A 26,615-nucleotide genomic window follows, 5' to 3' on the forward strand; every position below is an offset into this window, starting at 1 on the left:
CCCTGCCCCAGCCTCCTCCTGACATGAAGCTGTATTTTTATTTGCTGTGCAACATTCAGGAAATGACTCTTTCTGGTTTTTAGATTCCTCACCTTTCAAGGGCACTTGCCCTTGTCCTAGAGGTTTGTTACGAGGATTAGTTAAACCATGAATTGTGCGCCTGGAGGGGTGATGGAGCGGCACAAGATAGAAAAGGCTCAGTAGGTAGAGCTGCGTCTGAACATCATTGGGAAGATACTTCTGTGTGGTTTTTTTGGCACAACTTAGCCTTTATCTTTGGCTTATTTGAGAAACAACTTGAATGCTTGGCTTGTTTTGTTAGGTTTTTTATTTTTTGAGAGAGACGATGTGAGGTTAGTTCTTCTCTTTTGTGTTAGTGAGTCCTAAGTCCTAGTGTAACAACGTCCATCCTCACCACTGTTCTTCTAGGAAAAAATGTGTTCGGTCTGATAGAGCTCACAGACATGACAACAGCAAGCCGCCGTGCTTTCAGTATTCTCACTGTCACCCTTCCGAGGGCGAGAGCTTGGCTGAGGACAGTGATGAGGAAGAGAACTAAGCTTTTTCCCTCTGCTTTTCTGAATTTCATTCCGAAGCAGAATGTTCAAGTCCTGGTGTGTCAGAGCTGGCTGAGGCCTTAGGGAGCTTAGCAGAAGCCCCTCGGCTGGGGAAAAGGAAGCCAAGATGCAGAGAAGTTGAGCCACTTAACTGGGTCTCTCACACACAGAGCTCTTGTTGCCTGGGCTACCAGCCCCAGGGTTACTCCCTTCAGCTGCCCTCCCTGGTCGTCAGGTGGCCCTCACTGTCTTCTCAGACCTCGGTCGCCATCAGGGTGGGGTGGGAGGTGCTTACACGCGGCCTCCAACCCTCCCCCTGACCTCCTTGGAACTGCCACCAGAAACGCAAGGTGCTGTGGCATGGTGCAGAGAATGTGGGCTCTGGAGACAGGCAACACCCTCCCAGCCGAGCTCTGTTGAGTGACACTGGGCAAGTCAGCCAGAGCCTCTTTTTCCTCATCTGTGAAATGGGGATGATGGTTCTATGTCACAGGATTGCTGCGAGGATTAGTGATAATGAATTCGAAGTGCCTGATGGCTGTGATGGGTTCTGGGCACACCAACCTGCCCGGCACGTTCAGGGGAAAGCAGCGGCCTGGCTGGCCTGGTCTGCATGCCGACCTGGGGATGTCTGTCTCCCTCCTTCGAGCAGAGAATTTTCCTGGTCAGAGAGAAATGTGTCCTTGAAGCACATCATGCAGCACATCGAGGCATCCCCCAACATCACCCACTACGCCCTGATCGGCATGCGGAAGTGGTCCAGCAAGACTGGGAGCCGCGAGGTGCGCGAGCCCTTCTCCCGCTGCCACGTGCATGACTTCATCGTTTTGAACGTGGACTTGACCCAGAACGTGCAGTACAACCAGAACCGGTGAGCCCTGCCTGACCATGGCCATCAGCTCAGTCCATGGTCCCAGGGTCCTCTGCCCAACCACGGCCATCAGCTCAGCCCATGGTCCCAGGGCCCTGTGCCCAACCATGGCCATCAGCTTAGCCCCACGGTCCCAGGATCCCCCACCTGACCATGGCTATCAGTTCATCCCACAGTCCCAGGGCCTTCTGCTCAACCATGGCCATCAGCTCAGCCCACTGTCTCAGGGCCCCCCACCTGACCATTGCTATCAGTTTAGCCCACAGTCCCAGGGCCCTCTGCCCAACCATGGCCATCAGCTCAGCCCACTGTCCCAGAGCCCCCAGCAGACCACAGCCATCAGCTCAGCCTATGGTCCCAGTGATCTGTGCCCAACCACATCCATCAGCTCAGTCCACGGTCCCAGGGCCCTCTGCAAGGGGCAGCGTTACTCCTGGGTGGCCCTTGCTCCTTCCTTACCCTGCAGGACCTTCCCACCCATGGCACTGGCCTGGCCCCTTGCTTTCAGTCCTCATGGGTTTTTCTTTTTTTTTTTTTTTGGTATTTTTGTTGCATAATTTTAGGGGAGATTTGCATAAGACCATTCAACTTCCTTCACCAGTTTACACGGTACCTTATTTAATGACTTCCATTCTCCTAGGTGGTGTTTCTCTTGCTTTTCCGGCTCCTTCTGTGAACACATTACTTTCTAGGAGCTTGAGCGCTGAAGGAAATGATAATTTCCTTGTGTCCCTCTCTCCGATCTAGCCACAGAAGTGCTCATGTTTCAAGAAGAATCCAGTCGCTAATGTTAGCGAGCCCTCCACATGCCAGGCAGTGGGCACACCCCCGAGAGGGCCCGCAGAGGAGTGTCTGTTTTGGAGCAGACTGACCTGCTAGGAATGTGGGTTCTGCCGTTTGTCAGCTTTGAAATTTAGGCAGATGACTCACCATCTCTGAGTCTTGACTTCCTCAGCTGTAACAGCAGCTCATATATTTACTCTGGGAGGTCAGTTGTCTTCTTTTTAACACATAGGTGGAGTGGCATTTGTTAAGTCCCCTTCACAGTGCCTGGCATAGGGTGCCATGCTCAGTTGTGTCCGACTCTTTGTGACCCCATGGACTGTAGCCTACCAGGCTCCTCTGTCCCTGGGATTTTCCAGGCAAGAGTACTGGAGTGGGTTGCCATTTCCTTCTCCAGAGGATCTTCCCAACTCAGGGATCGAACCCCAGTCTCCCGCATTGCAGGCAGACACTTTACCATCTGAGCCACTAGGGAAGCAATGTACTTACTATGGGAGGTCAGTTGCTTTCTTTTTAACGGATAGATGAAGTGACGTTTGTTAAGTCCCCTTCACGGTGCCTGGTGTGGCGTGCACGGTCCACACGTGACAGGGCTTCTGTAGTAAAAGCCTGAGTACATCCTGCCTTCCTGGTGCAGGGGCATCACAGCTTGTTTCCTTCTTGGTTTGCCTCCTATGCCTCCCAGGAAGGTCTTTGGGGGCAGGCACGAGCCTGCTTGTCTTCCCAGCCCCTGATATGCGGGTGTCTGGTGGGGGCGTGACTGTGAGCTGCCTGGAGGCCGACCCACCACCCCCCTCTGGTTCCTGCCAGGTTCATGTGTGACGACGTGGACTTCAACCTGCGGGTGCATAGTGCCGGCCTCCTGCTCTGCCGGTTCAACCGCTTTAGCGTGATGAAGAAGCAGATCGCAGTGGGCGGGCACAGGTCCTTCCACATCACGTCCAAGGTGGGTGCGGCCGTGTGTCTGGAGATAGCTGCTGCCCTTGGTGGGAAGGCTGGCGGGAAGGCCACCCGGGCACCTCTGAGTCAGCGGGGTGGGCTTGACGGCTGGGAAGTGCTAGTGAAGGTTTCCAGTTGGGAGCCGTGAGAAGGGAAAGACTCCATCGATTTGCCCTTCTCATCTCCGATTCTGTGAGTGTGTGTATCTCCGTGGTGCACGCGCTCCACCAGCCTTCCCATGCACCCTTGCCCTCACCTCCCATCCCCCCACCCCACGCTTGCTCTCTGCGTGGTTTCTTGAGCACGTCTCCATCAGTGTCTTTGCTGCTCACTTGTCTGGCTTTTCTGCTGGCCAGAGCCCTTGGGGATCAGATGTGGTACCGTGCTCTTCTTAGGGTCTCTAGGACAGCACCTGCTAAACACTATCTGAATGGGACTGACAGGCTAGAGTGATGGGTGTGCCATCTGCCCTGGAGACAGCCTCCAGGTGGGGGGAGACCTGTCCTCAGTGATCTGTATCCTCCAGGAACCCATAGGGCGCTGGCACACCCCTGCCTTGAAGGTCCCTTTGATCCATGGAGGAGAGTGACAGAGATGAGCTGAAGAAGTAGGAGAACCCATTGAAAGGTGTCCATCAGAGGACTTGAGTAGTCTTATATATGTCCATGGTCTGTCTGGCTCCAGCCTGGGAAATACATTGGTGATGGAGTAAGAGACTGTGGGCCCGGAGGGCTGGACCGTTGAGAGGAAGACCAGTGGGACTGGACGGGAGACAGAGGGGATCTGGAGGTCAAGGGGAAGGCTGGCCCTTCCCAGAGGCTGACATCTCAGGATTTGGGGGAACATTGGGTCCGTGGGTTCTCTTATTTTTTTCTATACCAGACAGCCAGGTCTCTGCACGGAGTGGTCATTGTCTACAATCACTGATCCTGTGGTCAGTTTTCACATGTCCCACTTTAGTTAAGCAGAATTTTCCTTAATGGAGAGCTTCACCATGGACGTATGTGTTCTCACATCACGGATGCAGACAGCCATCCACGACGGGAAGGCCCACTCTGGGTCCCTGGGAGTGGCTGACGCCCGCCCATCCCCACGCAGGTGTCGGACAGCCCCATGGCCGTTGTGCCTGCCCAGTACATCTGCGCCCCCGACAGCAAGCACACGTTCCTCACAGCCCCCGCGCAGCTCCTCCTGGAGAAGTTCCTCCAGCACCACAGCCACCGCTTCTTCCCGCTGTCCTTGAAGAATCTCGGCCACCCTGTGCTGTGTGTGGACTGCTACCTGAACCTGGGGTCTCAGGTAACCGTCTGAGGGGGGCGCTGTCGAGTCCATCAGTCAGAGAATTCCCTCCACACGGGAGCTAGAACCCAGAGCTTGGAATTATAACCCCCAAACTGCGTCAGCTCCGGCCTGGCCCCGCTTTATAGCCGATAAGATAAAGGCTGAAAGAATTGAAACGGTGCGCCCTCGTATCAAGGGGCTTCCCTGGTGACTCAGTGGTAAAGAACCCGCCTGCCAATGCAGGAGACACAGGAGATGCAGGTTCGATCCCTGGGCCAGGAGGATCCCCTAGAGGAGGGCATGGCAACCCACTCCAGTATTCTTGCCTGGAGATTCCCGTGGGCAGAGGAGCCTGACGGGCTACAGTCCATGGGGTCAAAAATAGTCAGACACAACTGAAGTGACTTAGCACACACACCCTGATATAGAAAGTTAGGAATCAGACTTATTACTAATGCCAGAACATTTCTGATTCTCAAGTGAGGTAATGAATGGATATATCTGGAGTCTGGGAGTGGATGTTTAGAACATAAGATTTGGAAATGACATTGAATATTGTGTTTGGTCCTCCAAGCCTGAGCTTGACCTGGCAGTTAGTGTGTGTTAGATGCAAAGCTCTAGCACAGGGCTGTAGGGTGTTTGATGGAAAATGACATTTTCTCATGGATTCCTTTTTTTCCCCCCAGATCTCTGTGTGTTACGTGAGCTCCAGGCCCCACTCTTTAAACATCAGCTGCTCTGACTTTGTGTTCAGTGGACTCCTGCTGTACCTCTGTGACTCTTTTGTGGGAGCTAGCTTTTTGAAAAGGTTTCATTTTCTGAAAGGTAACTTCTCGTGCTCTTACGGTGGACTTTGACTTGAAAGGCTGTCATCACTGGCACCTCTGTGGAGGTGAACCTGGTCCTCGTCCTTTTTGCCAACGAGTAAACTGAGACTCAGGCTTCCCTGGAGGCTCAGTGATAAAGAATCCGCCTGCCAGTACAGGAGACATGGGTTTGATCCCTGGGTTGGGAAGATCCCTTGGAGGAGGACATGGCAACCCACTTCAGTATTCTTGCCTGGAGAATCCCATGGACAGAGGAGCCTGGTGGGCTACAGTGCATGGGGTCACAAAGAGTCAGACACGACTGAGTGACTAAACAACAACAAAACTGAGGCTCAGGGCTTGTGGCTTCCCTGGCTCTCCAGGGAGGCACGAGAAAGCTGGGGTGGGATCCCAGGATGGCTCTTCCCCTCCACCTGTTTGTACAGAGATAAGACACATGCCCTTTCTTCCCAGTGACCAGCAGATGTTTTCAACTATTCTGTTGCTTTTCAGGCCAGGCTCTTAGCCTAAGCATGCAGACCTCCTAGACATTTTTTCTTCTTGGTGGATGAGTTCTTCTTCCTTGTCTTGGGCTGCCACATGCATCTTTCGTTTTCTTCTAATCTTTCTTCCTCTGTAGGCGTTTTTGTGCTGGAGAGGTTGAGAGTGGGAAACGTTCATTCAGTATGACTTAAAAACACTGTTCCCAATCCAACTGGGATCCCTAATTGATCTTCACTTTTTCTTGGTTGGCTGTGACACCCACCTTCCTCTCTGCGAGGTGTTGAGTGAGCACCGGGGTTGCATAAGCTTTGGGGAAATAGTCAGAGGTTTCCACAACATTCTGTGCTCCTGGGAAACATCTTGTCTAATAGAAGGATAGGACGTGGAGGTAGGGGGGTAAATGGAATGAACACCCATGATTACTGATGTGTGCTAGGCGTCGAGAGGAGGGAGAATTCATGTTGCCAGGCAGGAGGAGAAGCAGGAGGTCTGTGGGACCTGGGCGGGCAGCCGACTGTGATGGGTGAAGAGGGAAGGGTTACGCTGTGGGGTGGGGTGTTTCCCACCGGGGGCTGGAGCTGAGGATGCTGGTTTGTGATCCTAAGAGTCTGTTTCCTTCTTCCCTTCTGCTCCCTTCTTTGCCATTGTTTCTTGGTTCCATGTTGTCTCGTCTGCCAGACCTGCCAAGTCACATGCTCACCATCTGGCTAAGGTGGCGAAGCAGCCCCTGGAAACAGGCGCTCGCTTGGACATCTGGTCCTTCCCTTCCAAAAGCAGCATCATCTTTTGTTCTGGCAAACGGCAGCTGGGCGGGAGCTTTCCTGCGCAGAAACTCCCCTGTTGCGTTCACACACCTCTGCCGTTGTCCACACAGGTGCCACCTTGTGTGTGATCTGTCAGGACCGCAACTCGCTTCGCCAGACAGTTGTCCGCCTGGAGCTGGAAGATGAGTGGCAGTTTCGGCTGCGAGATGAATTCCAGACGGCCAACGCCAAGGAGGACCGGCCGCTCTTCTTCCTGACCGGACGGCACATCTGAGGGTGGAGCCTGCCCAGCCTCAGGCTGCCAAGGCTGAAGGAAGAACTAGAACCCCGGGGCGTCTGGACCAGGACGGGACCCAGAGGTATCTGTTGGCCGCACCTTCACGGTAGGTGCCAGGGAACCATAGGTCCCAGAGATGCGTGGGGACTTACTGAGAGCAACGGGGACGAGTGGATGGTGAGCAAGGACTCCAACCCCAGACTCCGAGGTTCTGGGCCAGACCCCACCGCCCTGGCCTGTATTGCAGTCCATTTTATGAAGAACAAAGTTTTGCCTACTGTCACGTCATCCATATGCTTCCATGGACACACTTGGACAAACTTGACTTTCCTCTTAGTTCTGAAGGTTCCCTCTTGTATTATCTTGTAGAGATGCCAGCATTTCAGGTGATGGATGTGATGTTGGCTAAGTAGATTTCCCTCTAACCTACTCCAGAGCAATAGTCCAAAAGACCATTTTAACCATAAAGGCTGGACATGAGGAAAAACGAAGTAGGTTCACTTAATTACGAATTGTGTGAGTTTACTCTTAGAAACTAGCCCAAAGGCATCAAATTTAATAAAGTAAAACAAATAGTTTCACTTCAGAGCAAATACGATTCTATTAAAATAGTATAGGGTAAATACCCTACCTCTTAGAAAGGGCAAAAGTGAAAAGAAACTTTTCTTAAAAAACTACAGGAGTTTCAGAAAGGAAATTAGGGTTGCAGAGATTGACAACAGAATCAATGTTGAGAAACAGAATTTGCCTTACAAAGGAAGGAGAGCCAAACGTCTTACTTGAAACAAACAGTGAAAACAACCAAAGTGATAGGGAAAATAGCTGATAAGAACTAGACTTCTGACTCTAATTTATTGAAGCTCAATTTTTAGCTCCTTGAATTGCTCGTCTTCTCTTCTGAATGGTCCCTGTCCAGAGAGGAAGGGGACAGACAAGGTAACAGGGTTGTACTGTGTACTCTGCCTTGCCTGCTGGAGTATTTTTTAAACCAGCATGTTAGAGTGCCCCCTAGAGGCTGGGCCCGGGGCCAGGTGCTTTCACAGTTACTATCTTGCTTACCCTTTCCAGCAGCCTTGTGCTATGGAATCCTTCTTCCCATTTGAAAGATGAGCCAGTTGAGATGCAAACAGTGCATCTCCCCAAGATCACACAGCTGCAGAGAAGCAGAGCAGACTCCGGGGTCCGTCTTCCTGCCCCACCACACTGTTTAAGGAATGGCCTGTAACCAGAGGAAAAGTTGAAAAATCCGCAGAAATGAATCAGCAGAATGCACTCTTGTCCATCCATCTTAGACGTTTATAAGCACTCTAATGGATACTAATCCGAGAAGGAATTATGTTCAAAGATGATGCCAAAGAGTTAATGTCAATCTTTTCTTCCCTGAGGAAAAAAAAATAGTCCACGAGTATAAAAAATTTAGATCAATGTTTCTAAAAAATGATCACTTTGTATATGTCATTATTCCTATTTTGGAATAAAAACTTACCTTCTTGAGTTCTACCTTCTTGAGTCTTTCATAAATGGTGGCTTCTGGGCTGCTCTTCCCTTTTTATTCGTTAATTTAAAGTTGAAAAAAAAACCTAACATTCTTGTTTGTTCCAGCCTTATAAATAAAATTCACAATGCATGTATTGTTTCTTTGGTGGGAATGAATTGCACTGTCTTAGAGAACTACCTGCTTGAAATCTCAATGTGTGACAGAAAGGGTAGTTTGGGAAAGGAAAGAATAAATTCATAAAAGTAAGTGTATACTAAGATGTGTGCGTTGTTCAGCTGCTCAGTCATGTCCCACTCTTTGCAACCCCATGGACTGCAGCATGTCAGACTTCCCTGTCCTTCACTACCTCCCTGAGTCTGTTCAAACTCGTGTCCATTGGGTAGTGATGCCATCCAACCATCTCATCCTGTGTCGCCTCCTGCCCTCAATCTTTCCCAGCATCAGGGTCTTTTCCAATGAGTTGGCTTTTCTCATCGGGTGGCCAAAGTACTGGAGCTTCAGCTTCAGCATCAGCCCCTCCAATGAATATTCAGGGTTGATTTCCTTTGGGATTGACTGGTTTGATCTCCTTGCAGCTGATGGGTTGAAGCTCAGCAATCTAAGACTCTTGCAATAAAGGAGGAGAAATCGTGCTCCAAGAGCAACATTTATATGGATATCAGTGTTCTCAACACAGGATGTGGCAGTGCAGAGGGCATGGAATCTGAAACTGGGAGACTTGGGTTCACTCCTTGGTTCCTTTGCCAAGTCACCCAGCTCCATATGTTGGCTATGAAATCAGCAACAGTGAATAGTAAATTTTTTTCACCATATACTAGGGTTATATATTTTACTAGATGACTAATTGTATATTATTTCATTTAATCATCACAATTAACACTTGAAGTAGATCATTGGTATTATTTTACACAAAAGAAACTAGGGCTCAGAAAGGCTAGGTGACTCATCTGAGATCACACAGGTCTCAAGTGACAAAATGAATCTAGATTCATCCCTGCAAGTGTAAGGATAGTTTCATTAACATCACATTGCTTCTTATCTTGAGTAATTTACTATATATTGTAAATTAAAAATATTATATTAGTAGGTGCTGTTGGCTTCTAAGGGAGGAGGCAATGGCAACCCACTCCAGTACTCTTGCCTGGAAAATCCCATGGACGTAGGAGCCTGGTAGGCTGCAGTCCAAGGGGTCTCGAAGAGTTGGACACGACTGAGCGGCTTCACTTTCACTTTTCACTTTCATGCATTGGAGAAAGAAACGGCAACCCACTCCAGTGTTCTTGCCTGGAGAATCTCATGGACAGTGGAGCCTGGTGGGCTGCCATCTATGGGGTCGCACAGAGTCGGACATGACTAAAGCGACTTAGCAGCAGCAGCAGTTGGCTTCTAAGACTCTGCAATGAAAAATACTGATCCAGAATTTTCTCACTGAGAGGAGAGGTGTTGGGTTGCCTGTTGAAGGTGGTTCTGGGTTCATGCATGTACCACAGGCAGCACATAGGTACCATCCAGAGTCCAGGAAACCCCCAGCATTAAGGTTTAGAAACCACTTCCAATAAAGATGTCTGCACTAAACCTCTCAGGTCTGGCTTCAGATTCTGCAGACAGCCCTCATTTCAGGGAAAACCATGAACCAAGGGCAAGTCCAGTGTCCACGGCTGCTGTTTCTTTTTCAGTCTACTGGCTTAAGAAGACTTCCAGCTCAAAAGGAATTAGCATTTTAATTAGCAAAACAGTTGGAAAGGCCAGTACAGAGTTTTCAAGTCCTTCAGGTCTAGAGGAGAAACAGAAATTCTGTGACTGCATTTGTCATTCGCTGAATAGACTGTCCCAGTTTCCTTGTGCCTTTTCTTCTAGAACTCTGGCGAACAGCGGTTTTTCTCTCTTAGGATCTTTGCTCTATGCAAGGTTTTTCCTTGGGTGGCAATCCTCTCTGTCAGAAAGAGTGGGCTTTAGGTGGTGTTGAGTGGAATTGTGTTCCCCCAAATGATATATTGAAGTCCTAAGGAGAGTGAAAAAGTTGGCTTAAAGCTCAGCATTCAGAAAACTAACACCATGGCATCCGGTCCCATCACTTCATGGCAAATAGATGGCGAAACAGTGGAAACAGGGGCTGACTTTATTTTTTTGGGCTCCAAAATCACTGCAGATGGTGATTGCAGCCATGAAATTAAAAGATGCTTACTCCTTGGAAGGAAAGTTATGACCAACCTAGACAGCATATTAAAAAGCAGAGACATTACTTTGCCAACATAGGTCCATCTAGTCAAAGCTATGATTTTTCCAGTAGTCATCTATGGATGTGAGAGTCGGACTATAAAGAAAGCTGAGCGCCAAAGAATTGATGCTTTTGAACTGTGGTGTTGGAGAAGACTCTTGAGAGTCTCTTGGACTGCAAGGAGATCCAACCAGTCCATCCTAAAGGAAATCAGTCCTGAATATTCATTGGAAGGACTGATGTTGAAGTTGAAACTCCAATACTTTGGCCACCTGATGCGAAGAGCTGACTCATTGCAAAAGATCCTGATGCTGGGAAAGATTGAAGGCAGGAGGAGAAAGAAAGGGACGACAGAGGATGAGATGGTTGGATGGCATCACCGGCTCAATGGGCATGAGTTTGAGTAAACTCTGGGAGCTGGTGATGGACAGGGAGGCCTGGCGTGCTGCAGTCCATGGGGTCGCAAAGAGTCGTACACGACTGAGCGACTGAACTGAACTGAACCCTCAAGTCCTTCAGAATGTGAATTTAATTGGAAATAGAGTTGTTGCTGATGTAGTTGGTTGAAATGAGATCATATTGGACTCAAGTAGACTCCTAATCTACTTGTAAGTGGTGCCCTTATAAGAAGAGAAAGAGAAACAGGGAGAATGCCATGGGCCCATGGACACAGACTGGAGTGGTCCATCTACAGGCTAAGGAATTCCAAGGATTGCTGGGGACCATCAGAAGCTGAAGACAAGGATTCTTTACTAGAGCTCCAGAGATGGGCCTTTAAGATCAGACTACAGGACTTCCCAGATGACTCAGTGGTAAAGAACCTGCCTGCCAATGCAGGAGATGCAGGTTCGATCCCTGCCTGGAGAAGGAAACCCACTCCAGTATTCTTGGACAGAGGAGTCTGGTGGGCTACAGTCCATGAGGTCTCAAAGAGTTATACATGGCTTAGCAACTGACCAAAAACAACAGGGGCATCACTGACTCAATGGACATGAGTTTGAGCAAGCTCTAGGAGATGGTGAAGGACAGGGAAGCCTGGCGTGCTGCAGTTCATGGGGTCATAAAGAGTCAGACATGACTGAGCAACTGAACAACAACAACAGGGGTCCTCAGCCAGTGCCACAGCCCAGCCACGCAGGGCAGAGAGGGGCTGCCCCTCCACAGGCCCGTCTGGAGCATGTCCTTGTCCATCCACCGGGTGGCCTTATGCCTGACTGCAGAGCCACCTGACAGGAGGTCCCCGAGACCAGCGCTGGGTGACTCCTTTCTAGGATGCCCTTCTTCCCCAACAAGGAGGACGGTTGGCTCCAAGCAGGCTCCCCGTGAAGTGTGTGGTCATCGCCTCTGACCTTTTCTCACAGCCTCTGGGGCTGGGGACTGGGATAGTCACCTCCCAGTCACGCAGCGGTCCCTGTTCGGCACCCCAGGCCGCGTGCCCAGGCTGGGCCTTCCTCCTCCAAACACACGTCCTGTCTTCCTTTGCCTATTCCAGCTTCTCACTTCAAACAGGGTACCCGTCCAAGTGTGTGTGTGTGTAGTGTGTGTCAAGTATGTGGTGTGATACGTGTGCATGCATGTGTGTGCACACGGTGTGTGTGTGTGGTGTGTCTGTGTGCACATGGTGTGTGGTGCATGTGTGGTGTGTCTGTGACTGTGTGCATGTGGTGTGTCTGTGTGATTGTACACACATGGTGTGTGTGGTGTGTCTGTGTGATTGTGTGCACATGGTGTGTCTGTGTGATTGTGTGCACGTGGTGTGTCTGTGTGATTGTGTGCACGTGATGTGTGTGCACGGGTGCTGGTTCTGACCATGAACCAGGTGGGTGATGGTGGATCAAGAGTTGGACACAGTTCAGAGAAACTTCAACACAGTTCATCAGAAAGAACCTTTTCTGGGTCTTTCTATTCTGCACCCCAGTATTCTCTTCCTGCCCCTTCGCAGGCCTGTGGCTTCAATAGCTTCTAGACACTCATAGGAAAACCACCCTTTCTCTGTGGGCTCAGGCCTCACAAGCCTTCAGGAGCAAGGCTGGCGTGTCAAGCCTGTGCAGACGGGAGGGGATGGGGTCTGTGGAGGACTGGAGGGAGCCTGCCTGGATGAGAAGAGTGGAAATGCAGCCCTGCTGAACACCATGCTGGCTGGAGAGCATCTGCAGGGCTGTCCTTCAGAGCAGGTGGATGTGCAGGCCAGAGAGGAGATAGGGCAGCTGGTGACCGCAGGCCTTCCGGAGCGCACAGAACACCCTGGTAAGGTGAATGTCTGCTCCCTTACTGGGAAAAACTAGAGGACTTTACTATGACTTATGTGACCTAACAATGCAGTCAGCTCTGGGCGCTGTTGATTTGTCATTTGTGGAAATTCATGTGACGTCTGAGCCCACAACCTAGAAAAAAGCTGGTGGACTTCTAGGAGAGCAGAAAAAAAAATAGTAGTAACAACAGTAACAACAAAAATAATGGCAGCAAAAATATATTCTTTATTATGCTCTAGGCACTACGCATGTAATCATCAGACAGCATGGAAAGACGGGTATTATTCATCTCCTTCATACAGATGAGGAGACTGAGGCTAAGAGGGGTAAGTGACTTGCCTGCAGGTACACAGCTGGTCAGCGGCAGAGCTGGGTTCCCTTTAGGTCTGCCTGATCACGTGGCTTGAGTTATTAGTGTTGAAATTGCTGAGCACTAGAGGGCTAGGCAGTCAGGGCTGTTCTGCTCATTATTCAATTTCATCCAGGCTGGGGGTCCTGGGGGAGCCCCACAGCTGGAAGCTGTACCCACTCGGGCGGGGCTCCAGGGACCCCAGGGGAAATGGCTCCATGGGCTGGTGCTCTCGACACAGGGAACCGAGCGCCTCCAGGAAGAGTTTTCTGAAGGAGGAGGACACCGCGTTATACAGGACAGGGATCACTGCTGAGCTGATGTAGAAGAGCGTGTTGGTCACCATGTAGAAGTAGTGATAGAAACTGTAGAGCTTGCTGGAAGGGAAACCCGGAAGGCCGGTTAGAGGGCCCGCTGCCTGCCCACCGGGTCCTCCCCTTCCTGTTGGGAGCGTCTCCCCCTCCATAGGGCCAGGTCAGGAAAGCCTGCTTCCTGCTATCGAGAAGCACAACGTGAATTCAAGAAACGTTCCATCAGCACTAGCTGCCCTTGGCTGCCATGCTCCACCCAGCATCGGAGTCCCTATTCCTGGCTGCCAGGCCCAGCCACCTGCAGAGTAAAAAGCACAGCTGCTGATGGACAGGGACCATCGTCCAGGCCCTTGAGACATGGGGAGCCTCATGCTACTGCATGAGGTCAAGGAGATGTGGCTTCATGAAGGGGAGAGAGGCATTCTGTGAAGTCCCACCCCTGGCCGCCTTGGGAAGGGCTGTACCTGTGTGCATGTTGGTGTGTGTGTGTGTGCATGCTTGTGTATGTGTGCACTTGTGTGTGTGCGTGCACGCATGCACATGTGTGCACTCATATATGTGCACATGTGTCTGAGCTTGTGCATGTGTGCACACTTGTGCATATGTGTGCATGCACGTGTGTGTGCATGTGTGTGTGCGTGTGCTCGTATGTGTACACCTGTGTGCCTGCACTTGTGCATATGTGTGCGTGTACTTGTGTATCTGTGTGTAGGGGAGATTGCAGCTCTCGAGAACGAGTCATCTGTTGACACAGCTATTTCCTTGGAGGCCACATAGGATCTCTCTCCTCTCAGATGTCTGACTTCCGCTTATCATCAGGGTGCAGTGATTTCCAAAAGGAAGAGAAGGGATTCTCAGCTTGGGTTTTTTCCCATTGTGTCATGAAACGGGTGCACATGGTCTCATCTCTAAGGGGCCTCTGTTAGCTCGTGGAATCCCAGCTCTGATGCCTCCTCCCTCTCTCCCTTCTTGTGAGAACATGGCCTTTGTCCTGCTCCCTACCCGCAGGCAACTCTCCATCCTGGAGTCAGGAGGCCCGAAGCCTTGACTGCCACTCACACGGCCTGAGCAGTTCAGAGAGTTTTCTAGATGATGCTTGGTTCCCCACCCTGAACTGGAAACTTTTGGGACAACAGACTGAGCAGGGCCAGCTAGAATGGAGGCCAGAGTTCTGGAGAGGCCAGCAACCAGGAGGATCCCCTTGGAGAGTGCAGGCAACCCAAGTCACTGCCCACGCCCTCCCCCCATGAGCTGGGATTCCTCCCCTCACTCACTCAGTCCACTGTTCGTCAGGGACGTAGCAGTACATGAGCCTGCGGACATGGTACGGCATCCAGCAGACGACATACACGGCCACAATGGCTCCTGCAGGACAGGTGGGGAGAGACAGACAGACAGCGAACACATTAGCAGTTATGCAACTCTGGGAGGCGGAAGCTGCCTGAAGTGACAACAGCATTTCCCGAGAGCTTGTTCCTGGAGTCTAGGGGTTGGCAGGAGACTTTGAGGTTATCTGGCACACTCTTGTCTGGAAAGAAAGTGAAGGTGAAAGTTGCTCAGTCGTGTCCAACTCTTTGCCACCCCATGGACTATACAGTTGATGGAATTCTCCAGGCCAGAATACTGGAGTGGGCAACCTTTCTTTTCTCCAGGGGATCTTCCCAACCCAGGTCTTCAGCATTGCAGGCAGATTCTTTACCAACTGAGCTTTTAGGAAAGCCCCACTCTTGTCTGGATCTGTCCCCAAACCTGCTATTACCCTGTCCTCTGAGTGAATGTCCACTTTAATCCTAACTGGTCCACTGACATGCTTCTAGAAACTTCTACAACATCTATAACCTCCTGGCCACTAGAATATACTCCCAACTCAGGGCTGGATATTCCCCCTTGGTCATCTAACTGCATAGATGTGTGTGCATGGGCCTGCTAAGTCGCTTCAGTCATGTCCAACTCTTTGTGACCCAATGGACTGTAGCTCGCCAGGCTCCTCTGTCCATGGGATTCTCCAGGCAAGAACACTAGAGTGGATTGCCGTGCCCTCCTCCAGGGGATCTTCCCCACCCAGGAATTGGACCCATGCCTCTGTGTCTCCTGCATTGACAGGGTTCTTTATCACTAGCGCCACCTGGGAAGCCCAACTGCATAGACAATAGAACTCAAATGTCCTTCTGCCTTACAAAACCTCTCCCCTCTTGTATCCCCTTTTTCTGTTTGATTGATGGCACCACTGTCCATCTGACACCCAAGTCATAAGCCAGAGAGTCTTCTCTTTCTCATATCTCCAAGATCCAGTCTATTAAAAAGTTACTCCCTAGCATCTCTCCTCTCTCCCTTTCTCCCTACCTCCACTGTGCCCACCCCAGGGGACCCCATCTTCCCTCCACTGGACTGTGGCAGCAGTCTCCTAACTGGCCCTATTGACCTAAACTTCTCCTCCTTCCCTTCCCTTCTTCTCCTCCTGCCCTGAGTGGCAAACCCATTCTCTAATCCACCGAGGTCCCTGGACCAGCAGCATCCACCTCAACTGGGAGTTTGTTAGAAATGTAGACTGTCAGGCACACCCAGACCAGACGCATCAGAATTTCTGGATGGGGGCCCCAGGGGTCCACGTCTGACAACTCTCCCCAAGCATTCTTACATGCACAGAAGTTTGAGAAGCACTGAACAGCCTGTCCTGCAAGACTGCCGAGCATGTATATCTCAAGAGCAAGTCCCCCTGTCACTCCTGGACCCCGGCTCTTTCAATGATGGCCCATTGTCTATGGAAAAAGGTCCAGGCCCTTCACGTGCTGCTTTTGCTACTTGGCACATCACATCACGCTTAGCTCTTGTATTTCAGTCCTGTGCACAAGATTGTGACATACACATGGCAGCAGAGACCCTGTCCCTTCCTCCATCCTCTGGACCTTTGTGTGTGCCTGGATCACACAGGTGCTTGGAGAGAGCTCTGCTTTCCTGTGCCTTTAAAGTTGCCCTTACAGAGCCAAGTTTGCCCAGATACTTAAAAAAAAAAAAAAACTTAGATCAACGTCACCTCAGAGAAAATGGAGAGATAGTGGGGAACTGGATTTGGAGACTAGCTGGCCTGCGTCCACAATGCCTGGTCTGCGGGTCCTTAAATACATCGGTTCCTCATGTTCATCTGAACAACCAGACTCCCTGAAAAGCAGCCAGGCATCTGCTTGTCTTTGTGTGCCCTGGAGCCGATGGGGTGGTTTGTGTACACAATTCCCATTCCTCCTTTTAATTATACTACTGTACCTTACAGAAGCCTGTTGGTGATTGTATAACTCCCCAGGGCATAGAGAAAAATGAGACCTAGATGGAGGCAGGAACTAGCTCAAGGCCATGTGGCCAGGGGTTGGTGGAGACCGCCCTGGTCTGGCCCTTCCTTTCCGGGTGGGGTTACCGGGAACTTAACTGAGAACTTGGATGCTGCGCTGGAGGCCACGGATCCGGCGGGAGGCCTTGTGTCTCACCAGGGCGGCCTGGCCCCCCAGGGCCAGTGTCTTCCTCTCCTCGCTCGTTAGCTCCAGGCGGCTGGGGGCAGAACAGCCTGCGGCGGGAGGGGATGGCATCTGGGAGCAGAGGGCCGCCAGGTGGCTCACAGTGACCCCGTTCAGGAAAGCGGTTAATGCCAAAGGGAGCACGAAGGACACCAGCACGTTCACCTGGAAAAGGTGATTCCAAGGGTTATGGCTGTAGCTCCAAGGCTCAGTGACTGCTGGTCCTCAGGTGTGCCCGAGGGTCCAGGAATCTGCAGCAACAGGAGCAGGGCTGGGGGTGGGGATGGTGGTGACAGCAGATTTACAGATGCTGAGAAAATTCTCAGAAAGTAAGGAGAGAGCAGTGAAAATAGAAAAGATAAGAAAATAAGGGGTGTTTAGAATGCTCACTATCTAAATAATAGCCATTCTGAAAAGAAAAATAGAGAAAACAGTGGAGGAAATTATAATGTAGGAAAAAAAACACATTTAAGAAAGTTTTCCCAGGGCTTCCTTGGTGGCTCAGTGGTAAACAATCCACCTGCCAGACCACTGGATAGGAAAGCTGTGGTACATATACACAATGGAATATTACTCAGCTATTAAAAAGAATGCGTTTGAATCAGTTCTAATGAGGTGGATGAAACTGGAGCCTATTATACAGAGTGAAGTAAGACAGAAAGAAAAACATCAATACAGTATATCAATGCATATATATGGAGTTTAGAAAGATGGTAACAATGATCCTATATGCGAGACAGCAAAAGAGACACAGATATAAAAAACAGACTTTTGTACTCTGTGGGAGAAGGCGAGGGTGGGATGATTTGAGAGAATAGCATTGAAACATGTGTATTATCATATATGAAACAGATCGCTAGTCCAGGTTTGATGCATGAGACAGGGTGCTCAGGACTGGTGCACTGGGATGACCCTGAGGGATGGGATGGGGAGGAAGGTGGGAAGGGGGTTCAGGATGGGGAACACATCTACACTCATGGCTGATTCATGTCAATGTATGGCAAAAACCACTACAATATTGTAAAGTAATTAGCCTCCAATTAAAATAAATAAAAAAAAAAAAAAAAAAAAAGAATCCACCTGCCAGTGTAGGATACACAGGTTTGATCTGGCAGGATCTCACATGCCGCAGAGTGACTAAGGCCATGCACCACAACTATTGAGCCTCTGCTGTAAGCCCAGGAGCCACAACTACTGGGCCCACGTGCAGCAGCTACTGAAGCCACGCTCCCTAGAGCCGTCACTCTGCAACAAGAGAAGCCACGGCCATGAGAAACCCACATACAGCTATTAGGGAGTAGCCCCTGCTTGCCACAACTAGAGAATAGCCCATGCATCAGTGAAGATGCGGCCCAGCCATAAATCAATAAAACTATATTTTAAAATTTTTCCTAAAATTGAGGGATGTGAACTTCTAGACTGAAAGGCGTGTGGGTGTCAGAACAATGGATGAAAATAAATCCACATCAAGGAACGTTCTTATGACATTTAGCACCAGGAGATAAAGAATAGGTCTCCAAAGCTCCCAAAGGAATAAAACAGGGCACATACAAAGGAGGGGAACCAGAATGGCCTTCAGTTCAGTTCAGTCGCTCAGTCGTGTCCGACTCTTTGTGACCCCATGGACTGCAGCACACCAGGCCTCCCTGTCCATCACCAACTGGCCTTAGACTCACTCAAAGCAATGAGGAAGCTAGAAAATAATAGACTGATGCTTTACAATTTGTGAGGAAAAACAGCTTCCATCTCATAATGTTCTGCCCAGCCATATTGTGAGAAATGAGAGGATAAAATGAAATATTTTCAAACGTGTAAATTCTTTAAAAGTGTTTTTACCTTCTAGGGACCTTTTCTCAGGTCTCGGGAAGTTACAAGAGCATATGTTCCATCAAAATAAGCTTGTGAACCAACCTAAAGGGAGACCTGGGATCCCCAAATTGGGTGTCCGCCAGAGGATCAGAAAGATGGGGTAGCATTGGCAAGGTGCTGGAGCAGAGGAGAGGGCTCCAGGCATGATTGAAAAATACAAGATGAGGTTGGTTGATTAGCTGATGGGGCTCAACATATTGACAGGGTATTTATACTTCTGGTGTGTGCATGCTAAGCTGCTCAGTCGTGTGCAATTTTGAAAGCAAGTGGAATGCTTCCCTATTGCATTTTTATTCCTATTTCCACAGTTTTCCATATTCCTGTTAAGACTGCAGTTGATATATATATTTCTTTTGAAATCCTTCATTAGTGTTGAATGTTTAGGCCTCTTTTTCTATCTGTACAATGTCCCAATAAATTAGTTGTTCTTGTCATGGGGCTAAAGATCACTAGCTTGGGTGATAATAGAAAAGCAGAAGCCTGGGTGGGTCATGAAATCTACATTTTTTTACCTGCTCTCCAGGTAATACTTATACCCAATCACGTTTGCTAACCACTCCTGCAAGACTGGGAAGACTTCAGAGTCAATCTTGAGCTCAAATCTGGAATTCTCTTTATTTTTTTATTGAGGTATAGCTGGTTTACAATACTGTTAGTTTCAGGTATATAGCAAAGTGATTCAGTTATACATATATACATACATATATATTTTTCAGATTATTTTCCATATAGGTTATTCCAAGATTTTGAATATAATTCCCTGTGCTATACAGCAAATCTTTGTTGCTTGCCTATTTTATATATAGTATTTTTTTATCTGTTAATCTCATAGTCCCAATTTATCCCTGGTCTCTCCCTCCCTTTCCCCTTTGATAACCATGAATTTATTTTCTAGGTCTGTGGGTCTGTTTCTGTTTTGCATTTAGTCATTTATATTATGCTTTAGATTCCACATATAAACGATATCGTGTAATATTTGTCTTTCTCTGACTTACCTTCACTCAGTATGATAATCTCTAGGTCCATCCGTGTCGCCACAAAATGCGGTTATTTCATTCTTGTTTGGACTTCTCTTAGTGTTTGCCTTTGGCCAAGTCTTTCCCCAAATCCTTTGTTAAATCGGGCAGTGAGACCCAACTTTCTGACTGCTTTCTAGCGTGAGAGATGAAAACACAGGCGGTGGAGTCGCTCCTCCCGCTTACCTGGACGAAGACCTGCAGGGCGGTGTGGCTCACCAGCACGGTGCACACGCGCGAGGCGGGCTCCGGCTCCCCGCCCGCCGTCTCCAGCTCGTGCTTCTGCCCCATGATGACGGCCATGGGCAGGGCCAGGCCGAGCGAGGCGGCCCAGACGACGGACAGCAGGCGGCGGGTCTTGCGCGGTGTCAGCAGGCTTCGGGCGCGCAGGGGCTGGCACACGGCCAGGCAGCGCTCGGCGCTCAGGCTGGCCACGCTGAGCACCGTGGCGTAGGCGCACAGCTCGCGCACGAAATAGTAGACGCGGCAGCCCAGGTCTCCGAAGACCCAGGGGTAGTGGAACCACACAAAGTTGTAGAGCTCCATGGGCACGCCGACCAGCAGCAGCAGCAGGGCGGAGAGCGCCAGGCTGAGCACGTGGCAGCGCAGGCGCTCCGGGGGCCCGGCCCGCGCCTTCAGCACCACGTGCACGGACAGCGCATTGCCCGCCGTGCCGAGCGCGAAGATGAACGAGTAGAGAGCGGTGAACAGCACCTTGGCCCAGAGGCGCGTGTCCACGCCCAGCCGCGCGTCTAGGCTCAGCACGGGCCCGGGGCTAGGTCCCGGGGCCCGCGGGCTGCCGGTCTCCATTCCCGTTCCCGAGACTGCGCTCCCTCCCTCTCCTTGCCCGGAGACTGGGCGAGCTGCCCCGTTGGCCAGCGCCTCCCCTCCTCTCTGGGAACCTCCAGAATGGGAGGACACGCCCCGCGAAGAGTGCCCCGGAGCCGGTGCAGGACTGCGAGGGTAAGCCTGTTAGCTGCGCTCACGTTTCTCAGTTCATTTCCCTGCAGGGGAGACACGTGCTGCATGGAGGGTCGGCTCATTTTGGGGGGGCCCGAGAGACCGTGAGTTGGGCCGGATGCCTCCATTTACTAGCTGTGTGACCTTGGGCAAGTTATTTTTTGTCCTCTCTCAACCCATTTCTGCATTTAAAAAATGCAATCTACACTGCAGACTTTCTGTGAAGATTGAGTGGGTCAATCTGTGTGCAACTCTTTACCTGTAGCATAAGCAGGCATCCCACATGTACCATGTGCTCTGCCTGTGTGTACCGTCCCAGGACAACTGATCAAGAATTTGCCCACATGTCAACATTTCCCAGGTAGCTCAGTGGTAAAGAATCCACCTGCAATGCAGGAGACTCAGGTTCGATCCCTGGGTTGGGAAGATCCTCTAGAGGAGGAAATGGCAACCCATTCCAGGATTCTTGCCTGGAAAATGCCATGGGTAGAGGAGCCTGGTGGGCTATAGTCCATGGGGTCATAAAGAATCAGACGTGAATGAGCATGCATACAACATTTTGTAGCTGTTATTCTTGGGAAGGGGCTCTTTCATCTTCTTGCTAAAGGCTGTTCCAGTGCCACAGTAATGTCCTCAAGGAAGTCCTCTGTCACTGTCAGATGCCCCCACATGATATCTGCTTTCCCCATCCTTTGAGGACGTCATGCTCATGGAGCAGTGTGAGAAAGTGGAAAGAAGTATTGAGCATGTTTTAAAGCCTTCCATAGGTCTCTTTCTTAAACCCATCTAGAACACCAGAACTTCATTCACTTATTTCAGTTTTTTTGGCTGCGCTGGGTCATCCATTGTTGTACCTGGGCTTTCTCTGGTTATGCCGAGTGGGCGGCTACTCTAGTTGCGGTGTGCAGGAAGGTGAGATGCAGTTAATAAGGGAGTGAGGAAGACTCAGCACCAATGACACATCCAGTGGACTCTCCCTACAGATGTGTGCAGAGGGCTCAGGATTTCTGTCTTCACCCAGCGGACTAGAGGAGAATGACTGATATGCCCTCTGGCTGTAAATCCCATACCTAGTCCCTCTAAGCTGAAATTCTGACAGCATATCCTTGTGTAGATGCTCTGGGTCTAGTGCTTGCTTCTTCAGTACCCACAAGAACTTAATTTTGCCTCTGAATAAAAGCATCACTTGTGTTAAGATTGCTTTCAGCCTGTATTGTAAGACTCTGATCCTTGATATCCTCCACTGTCTACTTTAGAATTAAAATCTGGGTTTTCCTGTTGAGTCACAAAGTGAAAGTCGCTCAGTCGTGTCAGACTGTTTGCGACCCCATGGACTATACTGTCCATGGAATTCTCTAGGCCAGAATACTGGAGTGGGTAGCTGTTCCCTTCTCCAAGGGATCGTCCCAACTCAGGAATCGAACTCTGGTGTCCTGCATTGCAGGCAGATTCTTAACCAGCTAAGCCACCAGGAAAGCCCAAGAATACTGGAGTGGGTAGCCTGTCCCTTCTCCAGTGGATCTTCCCGACCCAGGAATCAAATTGGGGTCTCATGCATTGTGGAAGAATTCTTTATCAGCTGAGCCACCAGGGAAGCCCGTTGAGTCACAGGCCAAGCTAAATTTCTAGATCTCTAATTGTGCAGTTGGACGGTGAAGAAAGCTGAGCGCCGAAGAATTGATGCTTTTGAACTGTGGTGTTGGAGAAGACTCTTGAGAGTCCCTTGGACTGCAAGGAGATCCAATCAGTCCATCCTAAAAGAGATCAATCCTGGGTGTTCATTGGAAGGTCTGATGTTGAAGCTGAAACTCCAATACTTTGGCCACCTTATGCGAAGGGTTGACTCATTGGAAAAGACCCTAATGCTGGGTAGGATTGGGGGCGGGAGGAGAAGGGGACGACAGAGGATGAGACGGTTGGATGGCATTACCAACTCGATGGACATGGGTTTGGGTAGACTCCAGGAGTTGGTGATGGACAGAGAGGACTGGCGTGCTGCAATTCATGGGGTTGCAAAGAGTCGGACACGACTGAGCGACTGAACTGAACTGAACTGAATTGTGCAGCAAATAATTCAGAACTACCCAGTACTGGAGGGTGCTGCTAGGGGTGGCAGTTATGGAAGGGAAGGACACCAAGTCCAGAGATGTCAGAGGCAGGATGGTACACTGTTCTGGGCTGTCTGGGCAGTGGTGAAGTACTGACAAGGCTTCCTAGCCAGGCAAGGGGTCTCTGGGTCTAAGAATCTGGGTGTTCTGTTTGCTTTGTGTACCTAGATTCCTAACTTTCTTGCCTGTTGCACGTAGGGTCCCATCAAAAGGGCTTCTGCCATGGACTGAACTGTGTTCCCCTCTCCAGTGGTTGAAGACTTAACCCCTAGTGTGATTGCATCTGGAGTAAGGAGATAATTAGAGTTAAAGGAGATCATGGGCGATAAGTATCCATATAAGGACTTCCCTAGTGGCTCAGATGATAAAGCAGGAGATCTGGATTTGATCCCTGGGTCAGGAAGAGCCCCTGGAGAAAGAAATGGCAATCCACTGCAGTATTCTTGCCTGGAGAATCCCATGGACAGAGGAGCCTGGCGGGCTACAGTCCATGGGGTCGCAAAGATTGGAAACAACTGAGCGATTAATGCACACATAAGAGGAGATATCAGAGAGCTCCCTACCTCTCTCTATCTCTTTCTGCTACACAAGGACACAGTGAGGAGGAGACGGTCAGTCTGCAAGCCAGGAAGAGAGCTCGCACCAGGAACCAAATCTGTTGGCACCTTAATCTTGGACTTCCAGCCTCCTGGAATGTGAGAACACAAATTTCTGCTGTTTAAGCCGTGGAGACCCTGGTGTGCTGTTCTAGCAGCTCGAGCAGACTCAGACAGCTTCCTTCCCCAAGCAGCCTTTGGTCCTGATGCCAGCACGTGACCCAGAGATTTTACTTGCTACTTGAACTTTGAAAAAAGACAGTTAATTCCCTGTTTCCATCACTCCAGAATTGAGTCATAGTAGAGTTTTCTAACTCAGATAAAGAGGGGACAACAGAGAGTGACTGTGTGTGTATGTGTTATGAGAGAGAGACAGAGAGGGAGGCAGAGATATAACATATTTGCAGGTTCTGGGATTAGAACATTGACCCATTTGGGGGTTGATATCCTGCATTTCACACCTCAGATCCAACCTCCCATCCTTTTTCTCAAAGACCAAATTATGGAAGCCTCTTCATGGAGTAGAGAAATCAGGGAAGGCTCCATGGAGGAAGGAGGTGTGTCCTGGCCCCAGACAGTGGACACATTTGGAAAGACCTTTGAGGAAGTGGGTCACAGCATGAGCTAAGATTTAGAAATGGGATCACACAAGGTGCTCTGAGAAGGGGGGGAGTTCACAGGAGACTCTCAAACCAGGGCCTGGCAGCCTGGGGAAAAGGGGTGCCCTGTGGATTCTTGTGGCCGGGGCACATAGGGGGCAGTGTTTCAGGGCAGACTTCAACATGGTCCTGGCTGGGGTCCCGTGGGGCAGCACAGGAGTCCTCAGAAGCTCCAGTGGAGGACAAGTTGGAGAGTTTGGCCAACAGAAGTCCAAAGTAAAATAGAGCCTCTGTTTCTTTGTCTGTAAAATGGAGCTATTCATGCCTACCTCAGAGTGACTATAAGCATTAGTAGTCGTGACTGCTTTTTGAGGGTCTGATACACGCCAGCATTTGTCAAGGACTCTCTGTTCATGGCCTCAAGTGCCCCCACAACAGCCCTGTGACGGAGAGACTATTTTTATCCCTGTGTTTCCCAGATAAGGAAACAAAGGTCCTTAAAGGTCTGAGTCAGAACAGCTTCGAGGCGCCGAGTCAGCCCGAGCCTAGGTCTGTGTGACTCAGAGGGTGCGGCTCAGTCATCATGTGTTGCTTCCAGGAGCCCCATCAACACACGTCCCTATTTCTAGGTGCATCAGCCCAGCCAGCGCTGGCTGTTATCGGCCTGATATAGCAGCAGGACACCTGTCAGCCTGACCTCCCCACGAGCAAGGGTGTGAAACCCACCTGGGCTCGGAACCCTGAAGACCAGACACGACCCACCTTGTTCACGCCGAGGCTCCATGTGGCTGGCCCTGGGGTGGGTGCAGGAGGACAGGTGTGCTGTGTTCACAGCTCCCGTGTGGCTCTGTGCGCATCTATCACACAGCCAGCTAAGCGCTCCCCACGACCAAGTATAATGCCTCACAGTCTTATCACTGATTGGTCATGAGGTTCTCAAAATATCTCGACAGGAGGAATTAAAAATAGTAAGAGTAGTGGGGACCCAGCTCAGTAGAAGTGTCTGAAAGTGTTATTTTTGCCCTTCCGTTGAGGACATTCAGGGACCTTCGGACTGTGGGAGCCGTTTCAGGGCATGGGCTGGGGGCCACCCCGCCCTCTCTGCTCTTCTCCAGAGGGAGCGAGGCCAGCAGCACAGTGTGTGGCCAGGATCATGGTGACCTGGGCACATGGAAGCCTGGGGTTCAGAACCTTCCTGCGGCTTACCAGATGCAGCAGAACTGCGATGACCTTCAACATGTCAAGGGAGGTCATTTTAACCCATCACGTTCATTAGGACACGCCCGGCATCTTTCAGGTATTTGCCCACACCACCCTCAGCACATCCCTGGATGGATTCCGGGTCAGGGTCTCCTCCGGAGAGCAGGAGGAAGGGGAGTGAAGCGATTGGAAAGGCAGAAGGCCCGGCTGGGGAGGAGGTGGGACCAGGGTCGGTGCTTCTGCATCCACGGAGTAGAGCTGAGAGGCGTTTGGAAGTGGGCGGTCTTAGCATCACAGACTGTAGGGATTCTGGGGGCCAGGACGTCCCTCTGTGCTAGGGGTCAGGGAGATTGTCTCCTTCAGTCCTTGTCAAACGAGATCGGAGCCTCTCACCCAGGCCTGCAGCTTGCCCTGTGCTCCCCTCCCACCCCCACCTTGCCCAGAAACTGCCTCCCCAAACCCAGCTGCGGGCCTGCACACCTGTGCCCCATGGAGCCCAGCCCCATCAGCACAAATCCGCAGCTCCTGGCAGGATCAGAACCACGTTTCAAGCACCGTGTTTGGGGTCAACCGGACCCTGCTTAGTCACTTCCTGCTTTGTGACCCAAGACCAGTTCTTCAAGCTCCTCTTTTACTTCCGTAACTGCATAGGGTTGCCATGCAGAACGTGTGCCAGAGAGCAGTTGACCGCCTGGTGGTGTGTCTGAAAGTGTTATTTTCTCCCTTCCCTGGCTTCCTGGTGTGCACTCAGGTCCAGCGAGTCATCATGGTAATGCTGCTGAGTGTGATGGAGATGATGCCCATGGCCCCCTGGGGAAGGGAGGCCGCTGACCCCAGCCTTCCTGACTCCCCAAAGGGTGCCCGTGCACGGAGAGAAAGGATTCCTCATAGCTTCTGTGGGAAACCAGTGGCTTCCTTGGTGGCTCAGATGGTAAAGAACCTGCCTGCAGTGCCGGAGACCTCGGTTTGATCCCTGGGTTGGGAAGATCTCCTGGAGGGGGGCATGACTACCCACTCCAGTATTCTTGCCTGGAACCTCCCATGGACAGAGGAGCCTGGTGGGTTACCATCCAGGGGGTCTCAAAGAGTCAGACACGACTGAGTGACTAAGGCTTTCACATGACACGACAGTGGTAGAGGAGAAGGTGAATGGGCTACAGGACCTGCACATCCTCTTTTGCAAGGTTGCCTGCACCCAGCATGTGCGGTGGTGTCTCCACCCAACACTTCTTCCCCACCGATCGCCTCTGGAGGCAGCACTCGTGGGTTTGAATCACAGTTCTGTCCTTTGTGGCTGTGTGACCTTGGGGAAGTTAGTGGTCAGGCAAGAGTACCCAGCAGGTCACGCCCT

General features: G+C 50.6%; 2 protein-coding genes across 8 annotated transcripts in view; one reads left to right on the plus strand and one right to left on the minus strand.

The window, feature by feature from the left end:
* The window catches only part of GREB1 (growth regulating estrogen receptor binding 1), a 127,333-nt gene extending 119,051 nt beyond the window's left edge, over positions 1 to 8,282 (plus strand). For all 7 annotated transcript variants that reach the window (XR_014083710.1, XM_081596546.1, XM_081596549.1 and 4 more), the window contains 5 exons: positions 1,210 to 1,428; positions 3,022 to 3,157; positions 4,249 to 4,449; positions 5,118 to 5,256; positions 6,616 to 8,282. Coding sequence is in view for 6 of the 7 variants with exons in the window: in XM_081596546.1 (XP_081452672.1) it covers positions 1,210 to 1,428; positions 3,022 to 3,157; positions 4,249 to 4,449; positions 5,118 to 5,256; positions 6,616 to 6,779 (859 nt within the window). In the remaining variant the exon portion in view is untranslated. The remainder of the gene's footprint in view (positions 1 to 1,209; positions 1,429 to 3,021; positions 3,158 to 4,248; positions 4,450 to 5,117; positions 5,257 to 6,615) is intronic.
* Positions 8,283 to 12,952: 4,670 nt separating this feature from the next.
* Positions 12,953 to 20,621, minus strand: NTSR2 (neurotensin receptor 2). Its single transcript, XM_081596554.1, has 4 exons — positions 19,988 to 20,621; positions 16,832 to 17,081; positions 14,685 to 14,775; positions 12,953 to 13,476 (listed from the first exon to the last, which is right to left on the minus strand). The coding sequence occupies exons 1-4, from the start codon at positions 20,609 to 20,611 to the stop codon at positions 13,218 to 13,220; spliced, it is 1,224 nt and encodes a 407-aa protein (XP_081452680.1). The 5' UTR covers positions 20,612 to 20,621; the 3' UTR covers positions 12,953 to 13,217.
* Between the last annotated feature and the right edge of the window lie 5,994 nt (positions 20,622 to 26,615).

The sequence above is a fragment of the Giraffa tippelskirchi genome, chromosome 4 (genome assembly GCF_054371585.1).
Source record: "Giraffa tippelskirchi isolate mGirTip1 chromosome 4, T2T-mGirTip1v1.2.pri, whole genome shotgun sequence".
NCBI classification, from domain to species: domain Eukaryota; kingdom Metazoa; phylum Chordata; class Mammalia; order Artiodactyla; family Giraffidae; genus Giraffa; species Giraffa tippelskirchi.

Coding starts and splice junctions, on each gene's coding strand:
- NTSR2 (XM_081596554.1), bottom strand. CDS start 20,611: ATGGAGACCGGCAGCCCGCGGGCCCCGGGACCTAGCCCCGGGCCCGTG. Junction 17,082..19,987: donor CCCTGCAGGTCTTCGTCCAG/GTAAGCGGGAGG, acceptor CACCTTTTCCAG/GTGAACGTGCTGGTGTCCTT. Junction 13,477..14,684: donor CCTGACGAACAGTGGACTGA/GTGAGTGAGGGG, acceptor TTTCCCTTCCAG/CAAGCTCTACAGTTTCTATC.